Source organism: Diospyros lotus, chromosome 7 (genome assembly GCF_014633365.1).
Source record: "Diospyros lotus cultivar Yz01 chromosome 7, ASM1463336v1, whole genome shotgun sequence".
Lineage (NCBI taxonomy): Eukaryota > Viridiplantae > Streptophyta > Magnoliopsida > Ericales > Ebenaceae > Diospyros > Diospyros lotus.
Window position 1 is genome coordinate 18,775,921 of NC_068344.1, and position 26,197 is coordinate 18,802,117.

General features: G+C 39.4%; 1 protein-coding gene across 7 annotated transcripts in view; it reads right to left on the reverse strand.

Annotated features, from left to right (window-relative positions):
- Nucleotides 1-26,197, reverse strand: part of LOC127806114 (uncharacterized) — a 137,824-nt gene that overhangs the window by 95,038 nt on the left and 16,589 nt on the right. For 4 of the 7 annotated variants that reach the window (XR_008024346.1, XM_052343147.1, XM_052343152.1 and 1 more), the window contains one exon: nt 17,042-17,109. Coding sequence is in view for 6 of the 7 variants with exons in the window: in XM_052343147.1 (XP_052199107.1) it covers nt 17,042-17,109 (68 nt within the window). In the remaining variant the exon portion in view is untranslated. The remainder of the gene's footprint in view (nt 1-17,041; nt 17,110-26,197) is intronic. The other 3 variants (XM_052343153.1, XM_052343151.1, XM_052343149.1) reach the window with 1 other exon arrangement.

Genomic DNA, 26,197 nt, shown 5'->3' on the forward strand with positions numbered 1-26,197 from the left:
TGTAAAATACAAGGATGCATTTTAGCCAAAAAAGAGTTTAGGGGCTAAAGTGAAAAATTACGAAAAGTTCAAGGGCCAAATTGAGCTTTTATCCATTACAATTTGTGGTTCAATGTGTAGCAGCATGTGCAAGCATAAGATTAACATGCATGTTTGTCACTTAGATGCGCATGCTAACTGTTAAGAAAGATAATTTCTCTCTTAATTAACCAAAGAACTGTTCATCTGTTGAATATATACACAAAACGAGATCTAATCATATCTCTAAACTAGGTAACTCCTAAGAATCTACAATCAAAGAAATTTGGAAGCTGTATATTAATTCTCCTAACTGTACATTGCCTAAAATAGGAGGATCTTGGAATATCTTGACACTCCCCCTCAAGTTAAAGATATAGGTTTATCATTCCCCACTTGCCGACAATCTTCTAAAATATATGACTGGATAGCCCTTTAGTGAGAACATCAACATGTTGATCTCCGGATGAGACATACAATGTGCAAATTAATCCACTATCTAGCTTTTCTTTTATAAAGTGCCGGTCTACTTCCACATGCTTAGTTTAATCATGTTGAATGAGATTCTGAGCGATGCTTATGGCTGACTTCTTGTCACAATATAATTTCATAGGACCTTCCCACTTAATTCTAAGATCCTCTAGTATGCCAAAGAAGCTCACAAATGCCCAGTGTCATGGACCTAAACTCAGCTTCTACACTTGATCTGGCCACTACTGATTGTTTTTTACTCCTCCATGTGACTAGGTTTCCCCAACAAATGTGCAATAACCAGATGTTGATCTCCTATCAACTATGGAGCCCGTATGGTCGACATCCGTGTAAGCCTCAAGACTTAGGCTTGTACTCTTCTTGAATAGAATTCCCTTACCCATATGTGTTTTCAAGTGATGCGATAGACTGCACGAAGGTGTGTCTTCTTGGGATTATGCATGACCTGACTCACCACACTGACAGCATAGGCTATGTCCAGTCGAGTGTGTGATAAGTAAATTAGTCTCCCAATGAGCCTCTGATACATTCCTCAATCTACTAACTCATCTCCTATTGCTTCACTGAGCTTGTGGTCAACTTCAATTGGTGCATTTACAAGCTTGCATTCTTTTTATCCAATCTCATTATGTAGGTCAAGAACATATTTTTGCTATGACATGAAGATCCCTTCTTTTGATTGCGCCATTTCTAGTCCCAAAAAGTACCTTAATCGCCCTAAATCATTAAATTCAAATTCCTTAGATAGGCATTCCCTTGGGGCTTTTTCTTCCTTCTCATCATTACCCATAACAATAATATCATCCACATAAACCAGAAGTGCAGTCACTCCACCTGACGCTGTGTGTTTCACAAACAAGGTGTGGTCCCCTTCACTTTTTCGATACCCCACTAACAACACTGCTTTTGTAAATCTACCAAACCAAGCTCTAGGGGATTGTTTTAACTCATAAAGTGTTTTTTTGAGTCTATACCTTCTTGTTTGTATTAGTGTCGAATCCCAAAGGACAAACCATGTAAATTTCTTCCTCTAGATCCCCATGTAGGAAGGCATTCTTCACATCAAACTGATACAAATTCTAGTCAAAATTTCTTGTTAATGATAGCAAGACCCTCATGGTGTTCATCTTAGCCACTGGAGCAAATGTATCTTGATAGTAAACACCACATGTTTGAGTGTAACCCTTTGCAACTAGCCAAGCCTTATATCTTTCCAAAGACCCATCTGCCCTGTATTTCACAAAGAACACTCATTTGCAGCCAACTAGTTTTTTCCCTCTCAGTAGATCAACCACCTCCCACGTTTTATTTTTTTCTAGCGCATCCATTTCCACTTTCATGGCATGTCTCCACTCCTCACTTTCTAGTGCTTCAAACACAATCTATGGTATTTTGATTGAGTTAAGATAGGTGAGGAAGATTTTATGTGAAGGTGACATTCTGTCAAAGGTTGCAAAATGAGCCAAAGGGTGGCTTGTGCATTTTTTACTGCCTTTTCTGAGAGCAATGGGAAGATCAAGATCACTCTCACTTCCATATGGCTCTAAGAGGGGCAAAACATGGCTAGAATCAATAGTATGAGGAGTACTAACCTCTGTGTTTACCCCAAGGCCAGGATTCGATTCAGACCATAGTTACCTAATACGCCCCACCCCCCTGAGCACCGCGTTCCAGTACACGCGCACTAGAACGCGATGCGTTTGAATCTTGGAACACTTGGGGACGCGTCCCAATTCTCCAGTAATGAAGACCCGGGTCCCTACTGCCATCTTCTTCCTCTCTCTCTGCACCTATATTGTCTTCTTCCTTTCTCTCTGCAACAGCCCTTCCTTTATCTCTACAACAGCTCATGGTTTTTGTCAAGAAGGGGAAGCAATGACGAGGATCAAACTATATAAGTTATGAAGAGAGGTTGCTGCAAGTTCCCCACCGTTCGAGCTTCTCATCTCCAAATAGAGGTGACTACGAAATATGGATGACGATGGACAACAAATCCTTGAAGCTTCTTCAACGATGGAGTACTTCAAGTTGTAGAAGATGAAGATGAGGTTTCCTTCTTCCATTGTGAGGCTTCAAGTTGTAGTAGCTGGTGGAGAGCAGTTGGTGGGTCTACTCTACAGAGAGGCACAGCCACCTCTCGTGAGTTGTGCTTCACTTTTTGACTTTTTAGCTAAAGTTTTTATTGGGACTCCACGTCCCATAATTCCCAATTGTACTTTCTAGAAATACACATGGGAATTGCACATTAAAATAACATCAAATACAAAATTTATAAATTAAATAAAAAAAATAAAATTTATTCTGTAAAAATAATATCAAATATAAAATATTGTTTGATGTCTTCATGAATCTTATTGATCTTGTTTGATGTCTTCATTGTTTTCAATCCTAAACTCCTAAGTCCTAATTTCTAATCCCAATTCCCAAGTAAGTTTCATCATTTCTCTATTTTAAGAATTTTAATCATTTGTATTAGTTCCTATTTCCTAATTTATATGGTCAAAAAATTTAAAATATTTTTTAAAAAATTTATATATTCATCGGCATTCCACTTTGGCACACCAAAACGTACCATGACCCCAAGTGGTGAACCGATGAAACCTACCCCCACGTATCGCATCTCGAGAAAAGTGGCGTACCACGTCCTCGTACCGCGTTCCACGTACCGAGCGTTCCACGAACCAGGTAACTATGGTTTAGACAATTGAGTGCGCTTCAATGAAGTCATGATACTCTTCCTTCTTGAATAAACCAACTCAATAGGTGGCCTTAGTTCAGGTTCCAAGAGAGTTGATGGCTAGGAATCAGACTCGGACTTGGTTTGGGTTTCAATGGGAGTGGGAATGGGTTTTGGAAAGGCTAAGGAAGATGGTGATTCGGCTGGTGGTGATTCAAGTTGTTGGGTGGCCAAGCTGGGTAAGGACAAGAAATTAATCCAATCATGGTCTTCCAAAGGTGGAGGCTCCCCCTGAAGACCACGATTGTCAAAGAATCGCACATGTTCAACAAAAGTAACATCAACCAAGACAAAGTTTTCCCGAGGGGAGTGATAACATTTGTAGCCCTTTTGAGTAAAAAAATACCCAATGAAGACACATTTGAGAGCTCAGGATTCAAGTTTGTTACGATTATGGGAGTGAATATGGACGAACACAACACAGCCAAAAAACCGACTGGGTAAGAAGGTAGAAGCAGTGAAATGAGGATAGAACTAGGAGAACACTTGCCAAGGACTCTAAAAGCCGAGAGTATGAGAGGGTGTGCGATTGATTAAATAAGGTGTAGTAAGGAGTAAGGACAACTTCCCCTAAAGATAGTTGGGAAATTTGTTTTGGAACATCAATGCACGTGCAGTGGACAATAGGTGGCCATTTTTCTGTTCAGCCACAATATTTTGCTAAGGGGTATCAACACACAAAAATTCATGGATGATGTCTTCGATGTGGAAGTATGAAGATAAGGTTTTATTGAAATAGTCTCGTGCATTATCTAACCTTATTTGTTTGATTTTCACCCCAAACTAATTTTGAATCATAGTGTGAAAGATCCAAAAAAAATAACACACACATCAAATTTTAGTAACATTCCTAGGGGCTGAAGAATCATTGTATTTCTTTGATTATACTTGCCATTTGTAATGCTCGTACTTAGTTGTTATAACGGTTGTGCTTAACCGGATTGTACACTCCAAATAATGATATTGTTAGGTTATGTATATAGGCCACAACTAGAGGTTAGGGATTATGACGTGAATGAAGAATCCTTTCCCTCACTTTTTGTTCTCTCTCTGTCTCAAACATTCTCTCTCTTGTTTCTCTCCCTCCTAATTCTATCTAGCTCTCAATCCTTCCCAATGAACCCCTTATCAGATCCGAGGATCTAACAATTGGTATCAGAGCCAAGCTATCCTTAGCAGTTGAGATCCAGGCGCATCAAATCAATGAGCTAATTCTGACGAGCCAGGCAATTCTAGCCTTGTTGACGAAGGTTGCGACGCTAAGGGGCGAAGAAATTCCGAGCGATCAAAATTATCACAATCGCTATCGGATTGTGGGTGATCGATGATTGGTGATTGTAGTAGTAGTCTGCAAATCAGATTCAACCTGTGGAAATTGGGCAAATCAAGGCTAAACGATAAAATTGAGAAGATGGTTGAGTGAACCAGAAAGAAACAATTGGACACCCAATTGGATGCAATGGAGACTGGGTTTTGTCAAAATCAAGAGTAGTTGGAGGATCGATTGGAGTCAATGGAGTTGAGCCTTTTCCAGACTTAGGAGAAAGTGAGTTGTGGTAGGGCAGGAAAAGTGACCACCTGAGAGGCGATGCTATCGTTGGAGAAGAGCATCAAAGCGGAGGTCACCAGAGTTAGAGAAGATGTAACGAGCCTGAAGGAAGAGTTTGCTAGGTTTGGCCAACAGTTAAGCACTGTTTTGAGCATGTTTTCCAGGCTACCTAATGCGAGCTTACCAATGGAGTGCCCTCCTAGGTTCACCACTACTTTGATCCTAACCAAATCAAGGATCCAATAGCACATCCCTAATGAAACAAAGGAGAAGACAGAGTTCATGTTTGAGACGTCTACCAGGGAAATGCATGTGAACCAAAATCACCTTCCAAATGCCGAGGCTGGAGATTTTGGCATTCAAGGGTGACAAATCCCGATGGTGGATCCAACATTGTGAGCGGTTCTTCCAACATTATCGAGTGGGAGAAGGCCAAAAGATGAATCTAGCCTCCACATACCTTAATGATGCAACAAATGCTTGCTTTCAAGGCTAAAGTAGAAGGAGAATTGAGCTGAATCGACAAGAGTTGGCGGAGTATTTATGTGCTCGTTTTGAAGAAAGAACCATGACAGACATAATAGAGTGGTTCAACAAACTTAAGAAGGAAGGTGTGGAAGCACCTAATGTCTTGTTATGACTGTTATGGTGTTGTATTACTTTTGATTTCATTTAACTGTGTGTCTAGTTGCTATTGTTAAGTTGGTAGCCAATAGCCTTGTTTTAGTTCTTATATGTAGATTAGGCGGTTCTTTCTATTTCTATTATGTTTTTTAGCAGTATATATATCAGCTTCTGCTCTTGTAATTGTTAATTTTTTATTCTTAATTCTTAATAGAATCACTTGAGGTATTCTTTCTCTCCTCGTGTTCTGTTTGTTCTCTGCACCTAGGGTTTGTTACAGAAGGATCAATTGAGGACTACCAAACTAAGTTTGAAGAGTTGAGATCCCCGCTAATCCTCTCACCCAACTTTGGATGAACCATACTTTGTGTCTAGTTTCATCAGCAGGTTGAGTGATGAACTTAGGCCTATTGTTAAGATGTTACAACCAGCCACCATGAAGCAGGCTACAGAGAAAGCCCAACTCCAAGAGTTAGCATTGGAGGCAATTTTTAAGAAGCACTGGTCACTAAGTAAGGGTTATACCGAGGGCTATTTACAAGGCAGTGAGGGAGGAATGACTAAGCCTAGCAATCTCGTGGTACAGAAGGGGAACCTACCACCCAAGTTGCACTCAACCCAACTCCGATCAAGTCCCTTTCAATGAAACAGCAACTAGGGCTCTGTTTTCAATGCCAGGAGAAATATACCCCCAAACACCAATGTAAGAGAGCTATTACACATGGAGGGACAAGTAGAAAAGGAAGGAGCAAAGGAAGCTGTAGAAATGGAGTTAATGGGACACGGAACTACAGGGGAAGAAGATTGGGAGATATTGTTGCATGCCCTACAAGGCTACCCATCTAAAAAGATAATTAAGGTGAAAGTCTTAGTGGAATGGTTCTTATTGACAGTAGTAGCACACATAGCTTCCTGGATAAGGATACTGACATGGACTTGCGGTGTCCACTATAGGCAACCCCTCCCCTATCTGTTGCAATTGCTAATGGCAATAAAATGGTAAGCAGGTTCAGGTGCCAAGGGTTCAAATGGGTGATCTGAGAATCCAAAAATTAGGTGGTTGCCACATTGTTCTAGAGGTGGATTGGATGAAAACGGTGAGTACCTTGATTTTTTATTTCAATAAACTTGAAGTAACCTTTGAATGGCAGGGAAGAAGATGACCTTGACAGGGAGTTTAAAGGCTGGTGAATGTAAGATGGTGACAAGCAGAAAGTTACAAAAACTTTTGTAACATGAAGCAATCATAGCCCAACTACATTCCCTATATCCAGTGCAAATGGAGGCTAAGGAATGAGAGGTAAGAGGAAGTGCAATGGAAGAAAAATGGGACCACTCATAGCCTGCACCTGTTTCCACTTTGCATTCTCTCAATGAGGTACACTCTTGTGCCCCCTACACTCACTGTTGATTGAGTTTGAGGATTTGTATGCTGAACCATTGGCCCTACCCCCAACTCGATTCCTTGACCATACTATCCACTTAAAACCCAATGCAAAACCTATTAACATTCGATCCTATAGGTATTCTCCCCTACAGAAAGTTGAAATAGAAAAACTGATCAAGAAAATGCTCACCAAATCTGTAATATAGCCAAGCCAAAGTCTTTTTGCATCCCCAGTCCTCCTAGTCAAAAAGAAAGATGGAACCTAACAGTTTTGTGTGGATTATCGACAATTGAACTCTCTTACTATTGAGAGCAAATTTCCCATCCCAATCATAAAGGATTTGTTAGATGAACTAGCAGGAGCCACTATTTTTTCAAAGCTTGACTTAAGAGTCAAATACCACCAAATCAGGATGAGTCCAAATGATGTCCCCAAGACTGCTTTCAAGACTCATCAAGGCCTCTATGAATTCCTAGTTACGCCATTTGGTTTAACTAACACCCCTACCACATTTCAAACTCTTATAAACCATATCTTTAACCCATATATGAGGAAATTCATCCTTGTCTTTTTTTATGATATCCTCATATAAAGCCCTTCTATTGATCAACATTTGATCCACTTAAGTGAAACCTCCAAAATCCTCAGATCCAATCAACTATTTGGGAAAAGGTCCAAGTGTACTTTCGCAAAGAGAAAAATGGGATACCTAGGCGACTTAATCACAAGAAAAGGTGTAAGCACGGATCCAAAGAAAATTGAGGCTATGGTGGGATGGCAGAGGCCGCAAACTATCAAGGAGTTGAGGGTTTTCTAGGCCTCACGAGATATTACAAGAGGTTCATCAAAGATTATAGCATCATAAGCAGGCTATTGACTGAATTACTTAAGAAGAATAGCTTTGGGTGGAATTCACAAGCGGAGACAACCTTACTAACATTAAAGAACGCTATGACTCAGGCCCCTACATTAGACTTACCCGACTTTTCGAAGCCTTTCATTTTGGCGACAGATGCACGTGAGACAAAGGTAGGTGTTGTGTTGGTTCAAGAGGGTAAACCCTTAGCATTCCTTAGCCAAGCCTTAACCCCAAAACACCTAGGACTAAGCATTTAGACAAGGAGTTGTTAGCAGTATTGGTGGTTGTGGATACATGTAGGTATTACCTAGAGGGTAACCAATTTGTGATCCAAATTGACCCTGAGTGTCTTAAATTCTTGATGCAACAAATGCTGCACACCCAACTGCAAAGAAAGGAGTAACTAAATTGTTGGGTCTGGACTATACGATACAATACCGGAAGGGAAAAGAAAATTTAGTTGCAAAAGCACTGTCAAGGAAAGAGGAAGTAGGGAATTACCAAGCCATTTCAGTCGTGGTGCCTAATTGGGTAAAGGAGATTACATCAAGTTATGAGCAAACCTCTTGGGCAAAAGATTTCATGACACAACTAGCAGTTCAACCTGCCAATCAAAAAGGATACACTTTGTCAATGGGTTTACTCAAGTACAAAGGAAGGTTGGTGATGGGGGAAGACAACCAACTTAAAAAGAGGATCCCACGATTACTGCACAACTCACCAATAGGAGGACATTCAGGGTTAAATGTCACTTACCACAAGGTGAGACATTTGTTCTTTTGGCCTGGACTCAAACGAGATGTGACTGCATATGTGGTAGAGTGTCCTATTTGGCAGCGCTACAAACATGAGCAGGTTTCTTATCATGGCATGTCATAGCCATTCAACATACCAAATCAAGCCTGGGAGCAAATCTCTATAGACTTCCATGAAGGGCCACCTAAGTAAGAGGGTAAGGATCTTGTACTAGTAATGGTGAACAGATTGACAAAGTTTGGCCATTTCTTAAGTTTGTCCCACCCTTCTACAACCCTTGAGGTAGCTAGATTGTTGTTGGATTTAGTTATGAAGATACTTGGGCTGCCCTTGTCCATTGTCTCGGACAAGAACAAAATATTCACTAGAAACTTTTGGAAGGAATTGTTCAAAACTTAGAGGAGTGGGATTGCATATGTCAACAAGTTACCACCCAAAAACAGATGGCAAGACTAAACAAGTAAACCAATGCCTAGAAACTTACCTCTGGTGCTTTTGTTTCTCTAAGCCAAAAAGTTGGAACAAGTGGCTATCACTAGCCTAATAGTGGTATAACTCTAATTTTCACAGCTCCTTGAAGAAAACCCCATTTGAAGCCCTCTTTCATTACAAACCACCCCAATTACATGTTATGAGATATTCTAGTGTAGAAGTGGCAAAGGATCAATATTTATAGCAAAGGCAAGAGGCATTGCAGGTGATCAAAAAAGAGTTGATTGTGGCCCAGAATAGAATGAAACAAATGGCAAATAGGAGGACTGAAAGATCATTTGAGGTAGGTGACATGGTTTATTTGAAGGTGAAAAGGTTTCAGCAATAGGTGTTTCTCAGTGACCCCTCCCAAAGTATTACGGCCCTTTTTCCATAATGGCCAAGTTGGGGAAGGTAGCATATAGGTTGCAACTACCCAAGGCAATATTGATCCATCTAGTTCCATGTGTCATTCCTGGAGAAATCAGTGGGACCTATTGACCTCACTAGTTTGGATCTTCCCCTCGTTACAGAGGACCTAACAATAAATGTGCAGACACTAGTAGTGCTGGAGAAAAGGGTGATCTATCAAAATTCTTTACCGCTAACCCAAGATTTGGTGCAGTAGACCCACCTACACCTTGATCACACAACACGGGAGTACCTACCCGATCTCCTCAAGCAATTTTCTATAGTTGCGTAGCTTTTGTAACTTCCTAGGGAAAAGAAGTGTTTCATTTTTATTTTTTTATTTTTTTTTTTTTGGGGGGGGGGGGGGGGGGGGGGGGATTGTCATATTCCTAGGGGCAGAAGAGTCATTGTGTTTCTTTTATTATCCTTGTTATTTGTAATGCTTGTACTTAGTTGTTATAGCGGTTGTGCTTAATCGAATTGTACATTCAAGATAGTGGTATTGTTGGGCTATATATATAGGCCACAACTAAAGGATGGGGATTATGATGTGAATGAAGAATCCTCTCTCTCTCTCTTTCTCTCTCTCTCTTGTTGTTTCTTTCCCTCCTAATTCTCTCTAATTCTCAATCCTTCGCAATCGACCCCTTGTCGAAGATCTAACAATTCTCGCTTTAAAAGATAAACCCAAGTTACACATGTGCAATCATCAATAAAGGTAATGAACCAAGCAGCACCAAAAATATTATGCACGTGAGAGGGTCCCCAGATATCGATATGGATTAGAAAGAAAGCTAGGGACGATCTTTTATCACTAAGAGGAAAATGCACATGTTTGTGCTTGGCAAGCTCACAAGTATCACAATGAAGTGTGCTGACATCAACACTTTTAAATAGAGATGGAAACATAACTCAAAGAACCTTGAATAAAGGGTGACCTAAACGATGATGTTGCAGCCAGATTTGACTCAGAGTCGAACTATTGGACAGCAAAGAAGTAGAACAGGGAACCTTATTGAACCCACTGATTTTATCCACCTCTTCAAGATAGTAGATCCCACTTCTTTCCTTAGCATGCTCAATCGACCTCCCCGAATTTTGATCCTGGAAAACACAGCAATTGGGAAGAAAGGTTAGGCTGCAATTTGAGTCATGAAGCAGGTGGTGAACGGAGATGAGACATGAAATGCATTTTTTAAGGTGAGGGAAGGACTGGTATGAATGTCACCAATCCCTGCCATGGTGATGGAAGATCCATCAGCTGTAATAATTTTTCATGAGCTGGAACAGGGAGTATAAGTGGAGAAAGAGCTGGAGGAAAAAGTCATATGATCGGTTGCGACGGAATCAATTGTCCGTGAAGAGGGTTGATTGTAATTTGAAGCACTATAACCATGAGAGGCAAGAGACATAACAGATTGTGCAAATGAGTAGACACTGGCGTTAGTGTTGGATGTACCTAGAGTTTCAAGAAAGGCCTTCATCCTTTCAATGTCCTGTTTGTCAAGTCCCATTGTGCTAGAGGATTCTGGGGACTCCAACTCCTCCTTTGGCTGAGACAGCTCCTTTGACTAGGATAGACTTACCTGCCCCTTCCGTTGTCCGCCATATCCCCGATCAGTGTCTTGGGGTCTGCCCATGAAGTTTGTAGCATTCATCCTTAACATGCCCCTTCTTCTTGCAGTGGTTGCCCACAAGATTATACATGTTATTCTGCTTTGATTTAGACTTTTACCTGCTGGCAGCATGGCAGTTTGCTTGGCTGCAGAATTAACCTTGTAGCCCCATATGGTTAATGTCAATCCTTCCACTGCTTGATCTTTAACCATCACATCCCGCCGGCTCTCCTCTGCTGGGACAATGGCAATGGTCTCATTCAGCGATGGTAATTCTGTCTTGCCAAATATCTGAACCCAGACTTGATCATATTCAGGCCAGAGCCCAGCCAAGAAATCACAAGATGCAATCCTTTTCTATAAACTGCCGTAGAGTGGCAGCATCATCCTGGTCTTTCATGGGGAGGGATCGATAATGATCCATCTCTTACCATAGGTTCTTCAACATATTTGTATACTCAGTGACAGAAAGGTTACCTAGCTTGGCAGCCATCAACTTGATCTTAATTTCGTAAATCTGGGATGAGTCATTCTTCTTAGAGCATGTCTGTTGGAAGGTCTCCCAAATCTCCTTACCCGTGGATAGGAACATATATGTATCACTAATTTCCAGTTCCATTGTGTTCCAAAGCAACGCCATAACCATTGAGTCTTGTTCATCCCATGCTGCAAACTTGGGGTCATCAGATTTTGGTCCTGTACCAAGGAGATGGCTGAGCTTTCCTTTCCCTTTGAGGAATGTGCAAACTAATTGTGACCACTTCAAATAGTTCCTCCCATTCAATCTGGAAGAGGCATGGACAGCTTGTAACTCTCCGGAAGAGGTATTGCTGATTGAGTCGTTAGTCAGAACTGGATCCGTGAGACTGCTGATGGCTGAGTTATCAAACATAATGGTACAGGGAGGTCGAGTGATTGGATCCAACTATTGGCAGAAACAAACACCGGGCATCAACCGACAGCTTGCACAAGGATGGTATCTGCGACAATAAAGGCAACAAGGGCCGGTAATGGGACAAAAATCATTCTATAGGGCCCGACGAACCTACCGAGCGGCTCATAGAAAGGGGGCAAAAAGATGATTTTGCCCTTGCCCGCTTTGCAAATTTGCAAAGCGGGGCATTGCCCCCGCCCTGCTGCTCTCGCCTCCCCTGCCATGGTCGCTGCCGTTGCCTAGCCGCATTAACTATCGGCAAGGCGAGGCGAGGCGGCGATGGCAGAGAGGCGAAGCGACGACAGCAAGGTGACGACAGCAAGGTGACGGCAACGGCCATGGCAGGGGAGGCAAGAGCAATAGAGGCGGGGCAAATCCATGGGAGGGGAAGGAGAGAGCAGGGCGTGGGGGCAAAATCGTCTTTTTGCCCCCTTTCAGTAACCCGGTCGATAAGCCCGTCATGCTTTCTAGAATTTTTCATGGGACAAAGTGCTCCGTGGACTGAGCCTACAAGTGTGGCAGCGATAGACAGTCGATGAAGACGAATAGGGAGAAAAAAACCCTAGAACAACTAGCAGCGACGACGGAAGCCAACAGGGAAGAACCACTGAGGAAGAACTGATGGTAGTGGCAATGAAGGCCAACAGGGAAGAACCCTAGGAATGGCAATTAAACACTGGCGATGAAGGCCAGAGAATGGTTACAAGGCTGGCGAAATAGAGGGCCTCGAAAACGAACGGCAATGAAGGCTGGAGAAACGAAAGTCCCTTAGGGAACGATAGGCTCTGATACCATGTTAAGAAAGATAATTTCTCTCTTAATTAACCAAAGAACCGTGCATCCGTTGAATATATATGCAAAAGGAGAGCTAATTGTATCCTATGAAGCACGGAAACGGCTCGAAGGCGCCGTTTCGGCGTTTCCGAACCATTTCCCGTTTCGGAAACGGTTAAAAACGGCCTGAAACGTTTTCGGGCCGTTTGTGTAATTTTTATAAACTTATGGGACGTTTTCGTAATTAAAAAAAAATTCAGGGTTTCAATTGCTTCCAAAGGGCCGCAACTTGAAAAAAAGCCCTAAATCCCTAAATTTTTCCTCTCCTCCTCTTCTTCTCCTTCTTCTTCTTCCAGTTCGAGTTCGATCCCCTTCGCCCTCGCCGCCACCTGTTTCCGGTCTGGTTGTTTCGTCGCTCTTGCTGCCGTCAGCTTCGTCGCACTCGCCCCTCTAGTTCGTTTCGGTGCTCCTCGCCGTCTACTTCAGCGCCTCACTTCATCGCCTTCAGCGCCGCCTTCGCCGTCTTCGTCGTCGCCTTCGTCGTCTTCGTCGTCGCCTTTGCTGTCTTCGTCGTCGTCGTGCTGTCTTCTTCGTCGTCGTGGTGTCTTCTGTTTCATCGCACTCTTGTAAGTAATCTAGCTCCTTGGCTGCTTCCCTCTTTGTGGCTTGTATGTGCAATTTCAGTGTTTGCTAATGGCTTGTATAATTGTGTATATTTAATTTAAATGAGTTTTGTATGCAATTACAGTGTTGTATGTGCAATTACAGTGTTGTATGTGCAATTACAGGGTTGGCAATCTGTTCTATATATTTAATTTAAGTGAGTTTTGTATGTAATTTTGATATATGCAGTTAAGAATTGGTTGATGCTTTAATTAGAAACCTTACAGTAAGAGAAATGCTCGTTTTTTAAAAGCTGTTATTTTGTTCTGTGTGTTGGATGTTTAAAAAATTATGTTGGGTTTCAGACTTCAAGTAACATGACTGTGGGTTATGAACTCTTGCAACTACAAATAGGTATTGTTGTTTGTGTCATTGTGTGTAGTCTTTTGATAATCCCTATAGAGTTCTTTCTGTGGATCCTTTTAGTTTCTTTGGAAAATAGATGATCCTAGTTTTTTAACTAGAAATGCTCTCAATGAGTCTTGCCAACTTTGTTTTATTAGAATTGAAACCTGTTTAATCTTTGTTCTAGTAATATTTGAGGTGGTAGTTTAGATGGTGATAAGTTGAATATATTACTTTGTGAGGTTGTAGTTGTGGGTTTATTAATCTTTGTTTTGATCATATATTGATTTATTAATTTAATTCATAGGTCATATGGCTCATTCAACTTCAAGTTCAGGATCTAGCAACAGTATTTCATCAAAAAATAAGGATGAGGAAAATAGTCCGTTATGGAAATATGTGACTAGAATGGAGAAAATGGGAGAAGGAGGGGGTAGTTGGAAATGGACTTGCAACTTTTGTGGTTTGCAAAAATTTGGGACATACACAAGAGTTAGGGCTCACCTATTAAGTATCGGTGGGAAAGGAATTGCTTGTTGTAAAAAGATAAGTCCTGAAATTATAGTTGAGATGAAAAAAAGTTGAAAGAGAAGTTGAAGAAAGATTATCAAGTTTACAACATAAGCAAGTGCCATTACCAACTAGTAGTGTTTCTTTGGGACCTTCTTTTTCTTTACATGAACCAAGAGTTTTAGAACATTTAAAGAAAAGAAAATCCATGGATTCACCTATTGCGAAAGCTTTTGACATGCAAACTAGAGCACAATTAGATGCTAAGATTGCTAGAATGTTCTATACTGGGGGTTTGCCTTTTAATCTTGCTAGAAACCCATATTATCTGAGTTCTTATTCATTTGCTGCTAATCATCCATTAGGTGGTTATGTGCCTCCGGGTTACAATAAGTTAAGGACCACATTACTTCAGCAAGAAAAGGCAAATGTTGAAAAATTGCTAGAACCTATTAAAAGTACTTGGTTGGGAAAAGGTGTTAGCATTGTTACTGATGGTTGGAGTGACCCACAAAGAAGACCCTTGATTAATTTTTTGGTTGTTTCTGAAAATGGTCCAATGTTTATCAAATCAGTGAATTGTTCAGGTGAAGTAAAGGATAAACAATTTATTGCTAATTTGATGAAAGAGGTAATAGATGAAGTTGGTGACCAAAAAGTTGTACAAATCATTACTGATAATGCTGCTAATTGCAAGGGAGCTGGGGAAATCATTGAGGGTATGTTTCCACATATTTATTGGACTCCTTGTATTGTCCATACACTTAATCTTGCTTTGAAGAATATATGTGCAGCTAGGAATTTGGAAAGTAATCAAGAGACATATGATGAGTGTCATTGGATCACTGAAGTGCATGGAGATGCTTTGATCATAAAAAATTTTATAATGAATCATTCAATGAGATTGGCCATGTTCAATCGGTTTAGTTCTTTGAAGTTGCTTGCAGTTGCTGACACTCGATTTGCTTCTATTGTTGTTATACTTAAAAGATTTAAACTTCTTAGACGTGCACTTGAAGCAATGATTATGAGTGATGAATGGGCACAATATCGAGATGATGACCAAGGAAAAGCTCGATTTGTTCGTGAATTGGTTGTGAATGAGAATTTTTGGGAAAAAATTAATTACATTCTCGCTTTCACAGCACCTATTTATGATATGCTTAGAGTTTGTGATACAAACAAACCATGCCTTCATTTGGTCTATGAGATGTGGGATTCTATGATTTTCAACATGAAGAAGGTTATTTATGATCATGAAGGCAAGCTGCCAAGTGATTTTTCATCATTTTTTCATGTCATTCATCGTATTCTTCTTGCTCGTTGGACAAAACATAGCACTCCATTACATTGCCTAGCTCATTCTTTGAACCCGAGGTAATTTTCAAATTCAATCTTTATTTCTTACTAATTCAATACTCTATGTATGTTTTTTTTAATTTTTGTTGATTTTGTCTTTTGAAGGTATTATAATGATAAATGGCTTCAAGAAAAAGAAGGTAGAATGCCTCCACATATGGATGGAGATGTCTCCACACAAAGAATGAAGTGTTTTAGGAGACTTTTTCCTAATCCAGATGAGCGTGCTATTATTGATGATGAGTTTGCTGATTTTTCTCTCAAAAGTGGGCCATTTGGAGACCCAGATGCTATCTTGAATAGCTATGACAGGGAACCTAGGAAATGGTGGGCATGTTATGGTTCACGTGCTCCTTTGCTTCAAAGGTTAGCTTTTAAGGTGCTTGGACATCCTACTTCTTCATCTTGTTCTGAAAGGAATTGGAGTACTTGTTCTTTCGTTCATTCATTTAGAAGGAATAAATTAACTCCAAAGCGTGCAAAGGATTTGGTCTTTGTTCATAACAATCTTCGTCTTTTATCGAGAAACACTTCCCAATATTATGACAAGAAGACAAAGATGTGGAATGTAGGTGGAGATGAATTTGGGAGCATGGAAGATGTGGGTATTCTCGAATTTGCTAATCTCTCCTTAGATGAACCAGAGTTGGAGTCTGTACTCTTTGGTGAAGATATTAGCCTGTTTATAGAGACAGAGCGTGATGAACTGAATGAACTTTTATAAATTGTATTATGTTTGATTCTGTTATTTAAATTCACTGTTTGTTTTTAATTACTAAGTCATGTAAGGATGGTAGAACTTTCTAAATATTGTTGATGGCTATTTGAATGCATTGTGGACTTTATGTTTATGTTTGTTTGAATATATTATGGAACTTATGTTTATTGTTTATATTTGAATTTTTTTATTTTTTTTATACTAAAAATTATATTTATAAAAAAATCCCTATATTTTTAAAATTTACAGTTTACCCCGCGTTTCCGTTTCCTATCTTTTTAGAAAAATACCGTTTCCGCGTTTCCGTTTCCTATCAGAAACGTCTCCCGTTTCCGTTTCCGTGCAACCTAGATTGTATCTCTAAACTACGTAACTCCTAAGAATCTACAATTAAAGAAATTTGGAAGCTGTATATCTCCTAACTGTACATTGCCTTAAATAGGAGGATCTTGGAATATCTTGACACCAACCAACAGTTGTTCTACTATAAAAGACCAAAACCAATCAAGCTAGACACACTAACACCAAAGGCGAACCATTTCATCCTAGATTTTAACATGAATTTCCCCAACTCCACTGAGCAAAGTGCATGGAGTGACTAGCAATTTCACTCCAGCATCATTTTTGAGAATTTGTAACAGCTGACCCTTTGTGATACATCCTGCTCAACTAAACACAATAGTTTTCCTTGCTTGAATAAACAGCAAGCATTGCCATGAAAATGTAGATTGGTACATTTATCTGTTGATGTAGGAGAGAGAAGCTAACAACAATAGCAATCATATATAAGTTTCTCTTTCAGAACAAAGAAACAAACCTTGTGAATAGATCCGACAGGGAGGCACAAGAAGCCATCTTCACGAACTGAGAATCTGCTGGCGTCTGCTTAAATAGGAAAGAACACAAACACGTCAGATTCTCAAACATACAATTTTTTCTTTTTTCTTTTTTTCTTTTTTCTGACACAAATAACACAGTTATAGATCAAAATTATACACTGGTCATTCAAGGCGCAACTCTGCCTCTGGGAACACAAAAATTCCAGATTGAGCCTGGTGTGATCCATTGTACACCCGAACTCATATAAACAAGGCTCTACTCTTCCCTAGAAATGGAGAAGGTCCAACATCTTGGTATTGATTTTGCACACAAAAGATCAGTTGCATACTACCAGCCTACCCTTCCTCATGCCGTCAAAAAGGGAGAATAGCAATTACAGGTGGCTGACCAGGTAAAGAAGGCAAATCTGGCAGGGCATTAAACTACAAGTTACATGGCAAGGAAAGTTAAACATCCCGTGGGCACAAAAGTTTTCATAATAAGGGAAAACTATAAAGGTATCCTATGGCAATGGCAACGTACCATCTACCCTCCCCTTGACCAGTTGAGAATAGGACATAAGGAGAAGCCTCTTTACAAGAAGTTAAAAAGAAGGTTGGAGACCAACTCAATAAGAGGTTTATGAAGGCTTATAACTATAAGGCTTATTTCCAGAAGCAATATTTCTATAATCTGAAAGACTGGAGCAAGAGGGACCAAATGTGTTGTATTTGGTAATGTTAGAGGGCCAGTTTCTACAGCCAGCTCGCCAGTGGAAATAGTATTGTCCTATGTTCATTCATGAACCGTACACACACACACACATAAACCTTAAAATTTCTCAGATTTAGTAGCTAGCCATGTTTCGAAAATTTTCAAATTTGAGGAATGTATGAAACATGCATACAAAATGGATCATCCAACAGTCAAAGCTCCAATGTTGTCTTCTTGGATTGTCATACATGGTCACATTTTAGATTTATAATAGTTTAGCAATCAAAAGCATTCTTCTCTTTTCGCCATATCCCAAATTCCTAATATGGATAAGCAATCTAAGCAATGGAGGTAACTTATATAGGCATTTGCAATCAAGGGAAGATGGAAGAATTATCAACAGCATACATAAAACCATTTCATAAATACAACAAACATGGTTCATTATCCATAAAAGTAGTCATCCTAATTCAATTACAAAAGACTAGATAAAACAACATGCAGTGCAATTAAGTACAACTCATAGTCCTCCATTCAATGAACTAAAACATGAGAGGTCTATCAATCTTCTGCACTCTGAATCTTATGGAAAAACACACTAGCAAAAGCACATGCAAAATTTTCATAATTTTTCTTCACAGCAATGCCTACACTTCGCACGTGTAGTGAGAAATGAGCTAAAGCCGCTGCAGCAGTGCCTGATGTAGTGTTAAACTTGCAAGGGTTCTCACATTTTCATGGACAGATGTGAATAAAGAAGATAGTCTAAAATAAAAGATTAAGGGTCATGGAATATTGGAACTTTGACAGGTAAATCTATGTAAGTGGTAGATGCAACAATTAGGAGGAAAATTAATATTATGTGCCTCCAAGAGATGAAATAGGTTGGAGATAAGGCTAAAATATTAACAAAATCCGAATATAAACATTGTTTTATGGCCAAAGGACGGAATGGGGATTATTATGTATAAGACTTTAAGTGATGCGGTAGTGGATGGAATAGGAGATAGGATTATTGCAACTAAAGTTGAACTAGGAGAGGTAATTATGAATATTGTTAGTACATATGCACAGCAAGTTCGGTAAGGAGAGGAGATAAAGGAAAAATTTTGGGAAAATTTAGAGGGGTTGTTACAAGAGATACCTAGAGGAGAGAAGGTCTTATAGTAGGTGACTTTAATGGTCATATGGGCAGAGAGGGGAAAGGATTTAATGATGTACGCTGAGAGTATAGATTTGCAAAAATCAATAATGAGAGTAAAGCTACTTTGGATTTTGCCTCGAGCATATGAGCTCATCATAGCCAACAATAGGTTTAAGAAACGAGATAAACACTTGATCACATAAAAAAAAGGCATATCAACCACCCAAACAGACTACTTTCTTATGAGACAAGAGGACCAATTATGGTGTAAGGATTGTAAAGTTACACAAGGAGAATGCTTGACTACTCAACATAGACTTTTAGTCCTAGTAGTATCAATAAAAGGAAGAGAAAAAATTGACAAACAAGGTCCAATTGGACCATAGGAGAGGCTAACCAAATGTGAAGTAAAACTGCTACTACTATTCAAAGTACGGCAAAGATCGTTCTTGGAGAGTCAAAGGGAAAAGTCAGAAATAAAAAAGAGCCTTGGTGGCAGAATGAAAAGGTACAAAAGAAAATCAAAACTAAGAAAGCTTGTTACAAGATTGTACATAATGAAGAAAACCTATAGAGATATAGTTAGTCCAAAAAGGAAGCAAAAAAGGCCATTAGGGAAGCAAGGTCAAGGGCTAATGAGAATTATATCAAGGACTAGATACAAAAGAAGGAGAAAGAGATATATATAAACTAGCTAAAGCAAGAGAAACAAAAACAAGAGATCTAAGCCAAGTGAAATTTATAAAAGATGAAAAACATAAGGTATTAGTAAATGAGGGAGCGATCAAGGAGAGATGGAAGGAGTACTTCTCGGAGTTATTCAATGAAGATAGAAAAACAAGTGTTATGTTGGAGCATCTTAATAAATCTAAAGAAGATAGGAATTACAAGCTCTGTGTACATATATGTCCAAATAAAATAAAGCAGGCATTGAAAAAGATGAAGGGTGGTGGTAAAGTAGTTGGACTAAATAATATAAGTATGAAAATGCATGGGAGAAGAGGGCAATTTTTGTTAACAAAATTATTTAATATGATCCTTAAATCGAAAAGGATGTTAGATGAGTGAAGGAAGAGCACATTAGTGCTTCTTCACAAGAATGAGGGAGAAATTAAAAATTGTGGAAATTATAGAGGAATCAAGTTAATGGACCACCCTATGCAACTTTGGGAAGAATGATTAAGCAAATATTAAGAAGAGAAATAAAGGCATCTAAAAACCAGTTTGGTTTAATGCCTAGGTAGGACAATAATGGGAGCAACATATTTGTTGACATGCCAAACCGAAAGGTATATATGGTGTTTATAGATTTAGAGAAAGATTATGACAAAGTGTCTAAAGAAGTCCTAGGGAGGGTTTTAGAGAAGGGAGTCTGAATTACTTATACAAAGTTATTAAAAGACATGTATGATGGAGCAAAAATAAGTGTCAAAACATGTGGTTATAATAGGATTACATCAAGGATCTGCATTAAGTCCTTACCTATTTGCCCTAGTAATGGATGAACTCACTAAACATGTTCAAGTAGAGGTGCCATGGTGTATGCTATTTGCAAATGACATAGCGTTAGTGGATGAGACAAAAGAAGGCATGAATACTAAACTTGAGTTATTGAGGGACCCTTTAGAATATAGAAGATTAAAATTAAGTAGGGTGAAAACCGAATATATGGAATGTAATTTTAGGATAAATATAAGTGGATGATTTATAGAAAAATTGGAAGATCAAATCATACCAAGAAAAGACCAATTTAAATAGTTTGGATCAATCATTCAAAAAGATGGAGAAATTAATGAGGATGTCACTTACAGAATTAAAGCAAGTTGGTTAAGATGGAAAAGTGCATCTAGTGTTTTATGTGATAGTAAGATTCCATTAAAGCTAAGAAGAAAATTCTATAAGACCAACTTTATTATATGGCATGGAATGTTGGGCAGTAAAGTACCAATGCATGCAAACTATGAGCGTGATTGAGATGAGGATGATAAGATGGTTGTGTGCTAATACAAGAAATGATAAAATTATAAATAAGGTTATGTCAGATCCACGAGGATCTGGCAGTATTCTAAAGCTGGTCCCCTTTCGAATGGTAGGATCTCGCAAGAGGGAGGAAGGAATTAGAAGAATAGGGAGAGAAATGGAGAAATAGAATGAGAGGGAAATTCATATTTCATTCAAAATATTCCATGCCCAAAAGAATAAGGCCGGCCATTATTTATAGCCTTCCTCACATGCTACATATCCTGCTAATTATAACTGCCTAAGTTTCATAGCTCACTACTACCCTTATACAATTGTTTATATCATCTCCTCCCCACTGTTTTATTTATTACAGTATACCCCAGGTACATGACAATTACCCTCCCCTTATAACATTTCTTATCCTCAAGAAATAGTTAGAAGACTAGCAGCCCTTGGAAACTGCTTAAGTCTAGGAGGTACTCCCAAGTACTATTGTCGGTTGGCATGCTGGACCACTGTACCAGCACCTGTATGATTGGGGTTCCATGTTGATAAATGACTCGGCGGTCCACAATGGCAATAGGTTCAGGGGGCAATTCTGAGTTGGGTGTTGTCTGTAGTAGCTGGGCGCTGACAGGTTGGTTCTCCACTGACTTCTTTAGTAGCGAAATATGAAATACCAGATGGAGAAGAAGAAAACTAATAGAGGCTCCTGTGAGAAGAGTTGATGCTATGGAAGTAGTTAGTGAAGAAGGTAGAGGAAGACCAAAAAAACTTAGCAAGATACTTAGGTCTAATATTAAGTATATACTAAAGAAAAGGCAATGCACAATGCACAAAAATAAATGAAAATCTAGAACTCACGCAGCCGACCCCACATAATAGTAATAAATGGATAAAGACATGACAAGTTTATTTATTGTCACGACCACAAGGATCCCTAAGGATATAATAGTAATTATGTATTATATGTATGTCTTTTGGTTGTTGCACTTTGTTGTTGCAATAGTTGTACCTTTCGATTGTATTGTAACTGAAAGGCTAGAACAGTCTATAAATAGGTTAGATTAGTTAGAGAATATTCATAGTTGAATGATAATTGAATATGCTTCTCTCTCAACTTCTCTGATCTCTCTCTCATTTCCCTCTGATTCTCTCTCTTTCTTTGTTTTGTCTGCATTTCCCCCTCATTTCTTCTGATTTCTCCCTCCTTTTTTTATTCTATCTCCCTCAATTCCTTCCAATTTCCCATCCAAACCCTAGGTACATAACAAATGGTATTAGGGCCAATGATTCACCTGTGATTCCGGCAATTATAGTAATTAATTCCAATCCGACTTAAAGGTATTAGAGACAGATCGAGTCACAAGAATTGTGGAGCCAAGCGACTGTCAGTTGTTGATCCAAAGCAGCTGGATCTCGATTGTTGAATTGTGAAATAGGTTGTTAATTGAGGCAACTACAGGTGAGTTTGAAAGCAGTTTCATATGTGACTACTGACCTAAGCAACTTTAGCAGTGATTCCGAGTCGAATTTGAAGGAAGATCAGAGCCGACGGTTATCGGCTACAACATGGTGACTTAGTCAATACCTACAACTTGATTTTTGGTTGTGAGTTCTAGCAATTCAAAGCAGCAAAGTTGATCAATTTGATAGACGATTCATAGCAATGATTCAGCGAACAAAATCAAGGTCGCTGAATTGAGGTTTAGGCAAGTATTGGAAGGCTGTCCTTGGAAGCTGATAGCAGGCAATAATTAAGAGGCTGTTTTAGAGGCAAATTTTCAAGGATTTCAGCTAGTCTTAGGTTAAACCTAATTCAGCCGATCTTAGGAATTCGATCTTAATAGTTAATTCTGCACAGCCAATCTTTGGTTGCTGACTTGTGAGGTGAGCACTTATAGGCTAACATTCAGGCAAATCTAAACTGTGGAGATGGAGAACAAATTCCAAGAGAAAGTCGATAACCTCAAACAAAAACTAGACGACTTAATGATTTTGATTTCACAGAGGTTTTGGATCAGTTTACAAAAGGAAATATTTTCAAGTTCCATTGTCGAACCAATTCAAGCAAGCGCCGGAAGCCTATTGTTAGATCCCCAGATCAGAGAAGGGATCGTTTAGTTCAAGAATAGAGAAGAATTTTGAAGGAGAGAAGATACGAGAGAGAGAGAGAGAGAGAGAATAGAACGAAGAGAGAAAGGATTCACGTCATTCATTTCATAATCCCCCATTCTCTAGCTGTCCAGCTAGAATACAACCAACCAAGAATGTACACTTAGTGATGCATGGCTACTCCTAACCAAGTACAATCTTTACAACATAAGAGGAAATTATATTTACTGTTCTACCCCCTAGGAATGTGACAAATACCCCCTCCCTTGTAACATTTTTTGTCCTCAAGAAATTACAAAAGTTGGGCAACTTGAGGGAATTGCTTGAGAAGATCAGGCAAGTATTCCTAGGTTGTGCGATCAGAGTGCATGTGGATCCATTGCACCAAGACTTGGGTTAAGGGTACAGAATTTTGATAGATTACTCTCTTCTCCAGCACTACAAGCAGCTCCACTCTTTCTGATGAGTCTTCTTCTATAGAAGAGAGATCCAGGCTAGTCAGATTAGTATGCCCCACTAATTTTTTTAATAGGGAGACTTGAAAAACCGAGTGAATTAGCACTCCTTATGGTAACTGCAGCTTATATGCTACCTTTCCTACCTTGGCCATTATCAGAAATGGTCCATAGTACTTGGGACTTAATTTTGTCGTCAGGGGTTGTACAAAAAAGTTGTTGCTAAAATCTTTTGACCTTCAAATAGACCATGTCCCCCACCTCGAAAGTTCTCTCACTCCTCTTCCTATATGCCTTTTGCTTCATCTAGTTCTGTGCTATCGTTAATTCTTTCTTTATCACCTGCAATGCCTCTCTTTTACTACAAGTACCGGTCCGCCGCCATTTCAGTACTTGAGTATTGCATGATAGCAGGTATTAAGGGCGGTTTATATCCAAAGAGGGCCTCAAATGGGGATCTCTTCAAGGAATGGTGGAAGTTAAGAGTTATACCACGATTGAACTAGTGGCAACCACTTGTTCCAACTCTTTGGCTTAGAAAAACAAATGCACCTGAGGTAAGTTTCTAGGCATTGGTTTACTCTTTCAGTCTATCCATCAATTTCGGGATGGTATGCTATGGACATGTGTAGCCCCACTCCCAATTGCTTGAATAGCTCCTTCCAAAAGTTGTTGGTGAATATTTTGTTCTTGTCCGAGATTATGGACAGTGGCAGCCCACGTATTTTCACCACTGAATCTAACAATAGCCTTGCTACCTCAGGTATGAGCCATAGTTATGAAATGGCCAAATTTTGTCAGTTTGTCCACCACTACTAGTACAACATTCTTCCTTTCTAACTTAGGCAAGCCTTCCACAAAGTCTATAGAAATTTGCTGCCACGCCTATTTCGATATGTTAAGTGGATGCAACAAGCTTGGATAAGGGACCTGCTCATGCTTACAACACTAACAGATAGGACACTCTAGCAGATATTTGGTCACAACCCTTTTATTCCCAAGCCAGTAAAACAATTGCCTTACCTTATGATAAGTGACATTTAAGCCTGAGTGTCCTCCTATGGGCGAGTTGTGCACTGACTGCAGGATCCTTTTCCTAAGATGGTCATCTTCTCCTATCACCGGATAGTTGTTAAAGGGGCGCCTAGGCGCCAATTCAGCGCCTCGCTTGGGCTGTGGCGAGGCGATTTCAGCAAGCCCCTCGCCTTGCACAGTGAGGTGCTGGGGAGAGAGGCGCGCCTCATGAAACCTAGGTTTTAATTAAAACCTGGGCAGCCCAATTCGCTCCTTACTCCATCTTCCTCCCGACTCCAGCAGCGCCCGCATCCTCTCTTCCTCTCCTCTCCAGCCTCCCCTCTTCTCGATTCCAACATGTATACATTACAACATATTTACATTCTCCTCCTCTCCTCTCCAGCCTCCCCTCTTCTTGGTTCCTGCATATATACATTACCACATATTTTCTTTAATTTATATTTTACCTTCCATTTACTTTAATACATAAATATAAATAAGAAAGTACCCCCCATTTGGATTCAAAAAAAATATCTAAAAAATCAAAATCCATAACAATAAAATAAAATTTTGGTTTTAGTACAAACTCGGGATTTAGCAATTTTACCACCCCCAAAATACATACCTATTATTTCTTGAAAAATTTATTAAAAATCATTTTAACAACAATGAATATTAGCTATCAAAATACCGGGAGATAGTTTTTCAAAATGAAAACATTTTCTTATATGTCTCCTTATAATGCGCTAATCTTCCAGACTTAGAAAAATAGCACTTTTCAAAATGAAAACATTTTCTTGATTGTGAACTTGTAGTGTTTATTGATTGTGGACTTGTAGTGTTTATGTGTTTATTTAGAACTTTGCATGATGATTGGTACTTGTTTGAATTTGAGTTTGAGACTTTGAGTTTGAACTTTAATGATGTTTCTAGTTTAAAATTTACATGATGAATGAATCAACTTTGATGTTGTTAGTTTAGAATTTGAAGATGATGAATCATGAATGATATGCATGTGTTATTATTGATAATTTGATAGTTGTTTATGATTTTATAAGATTTTGAACTTTTTTTTCTAAAAGGAGCGCCTCGCCTCGTGCGCCTCAAGCTCCAGGACCCTTTGCGCCTCGATGCGCCTCTCACCTTTCAGAACTATGCACCAGCCTTCCTTTGTACCATAGTAACCTAGCTGACATGGTACAACCATTTCGATTAGTGGGCTGAGTCGATAACTGAGTCACAAGATCCTTTACACATGTGATTTGTTCATAACTCGTCGTTATTTCCTTCACCCAATCAAGCACCACTACTGAGATAGCTTAACAACCCCCTTTTTCCTCCTTCCTTGACGGTATATCTACCACTCTGTTTTCTTTCCCTTTTTTGTACTGTATGGTGTAGTCAAGTCCTGTATGGTGTAGTCAAGTCCTAGCAGCTTAGTCACTCCTTTTCTTGGTAACTGAGCATGCAACCTCCGTTGCATTAGGAATTTGAGGCTCTTATGGCTAGTTTTTATTACAAACTGGTTCCCCTCTAAGTAATACCTCCATTTGTCCACTACCATTAACACTGCAATTAGCTCTTTGTCATAAATGCTTATCCCAAGTGTTTTGGGGCTAAGGCTTGGCTGAGAAAAGCCAAGGGTTTACCCTCCTTCACAAACACTGCACCTACCCCCATCACAAGCATTTACCTCCAAAATAAAAGGCTCAATGAAGTCAAGCAGGACTAGTATAGGAGCATGTGTCAT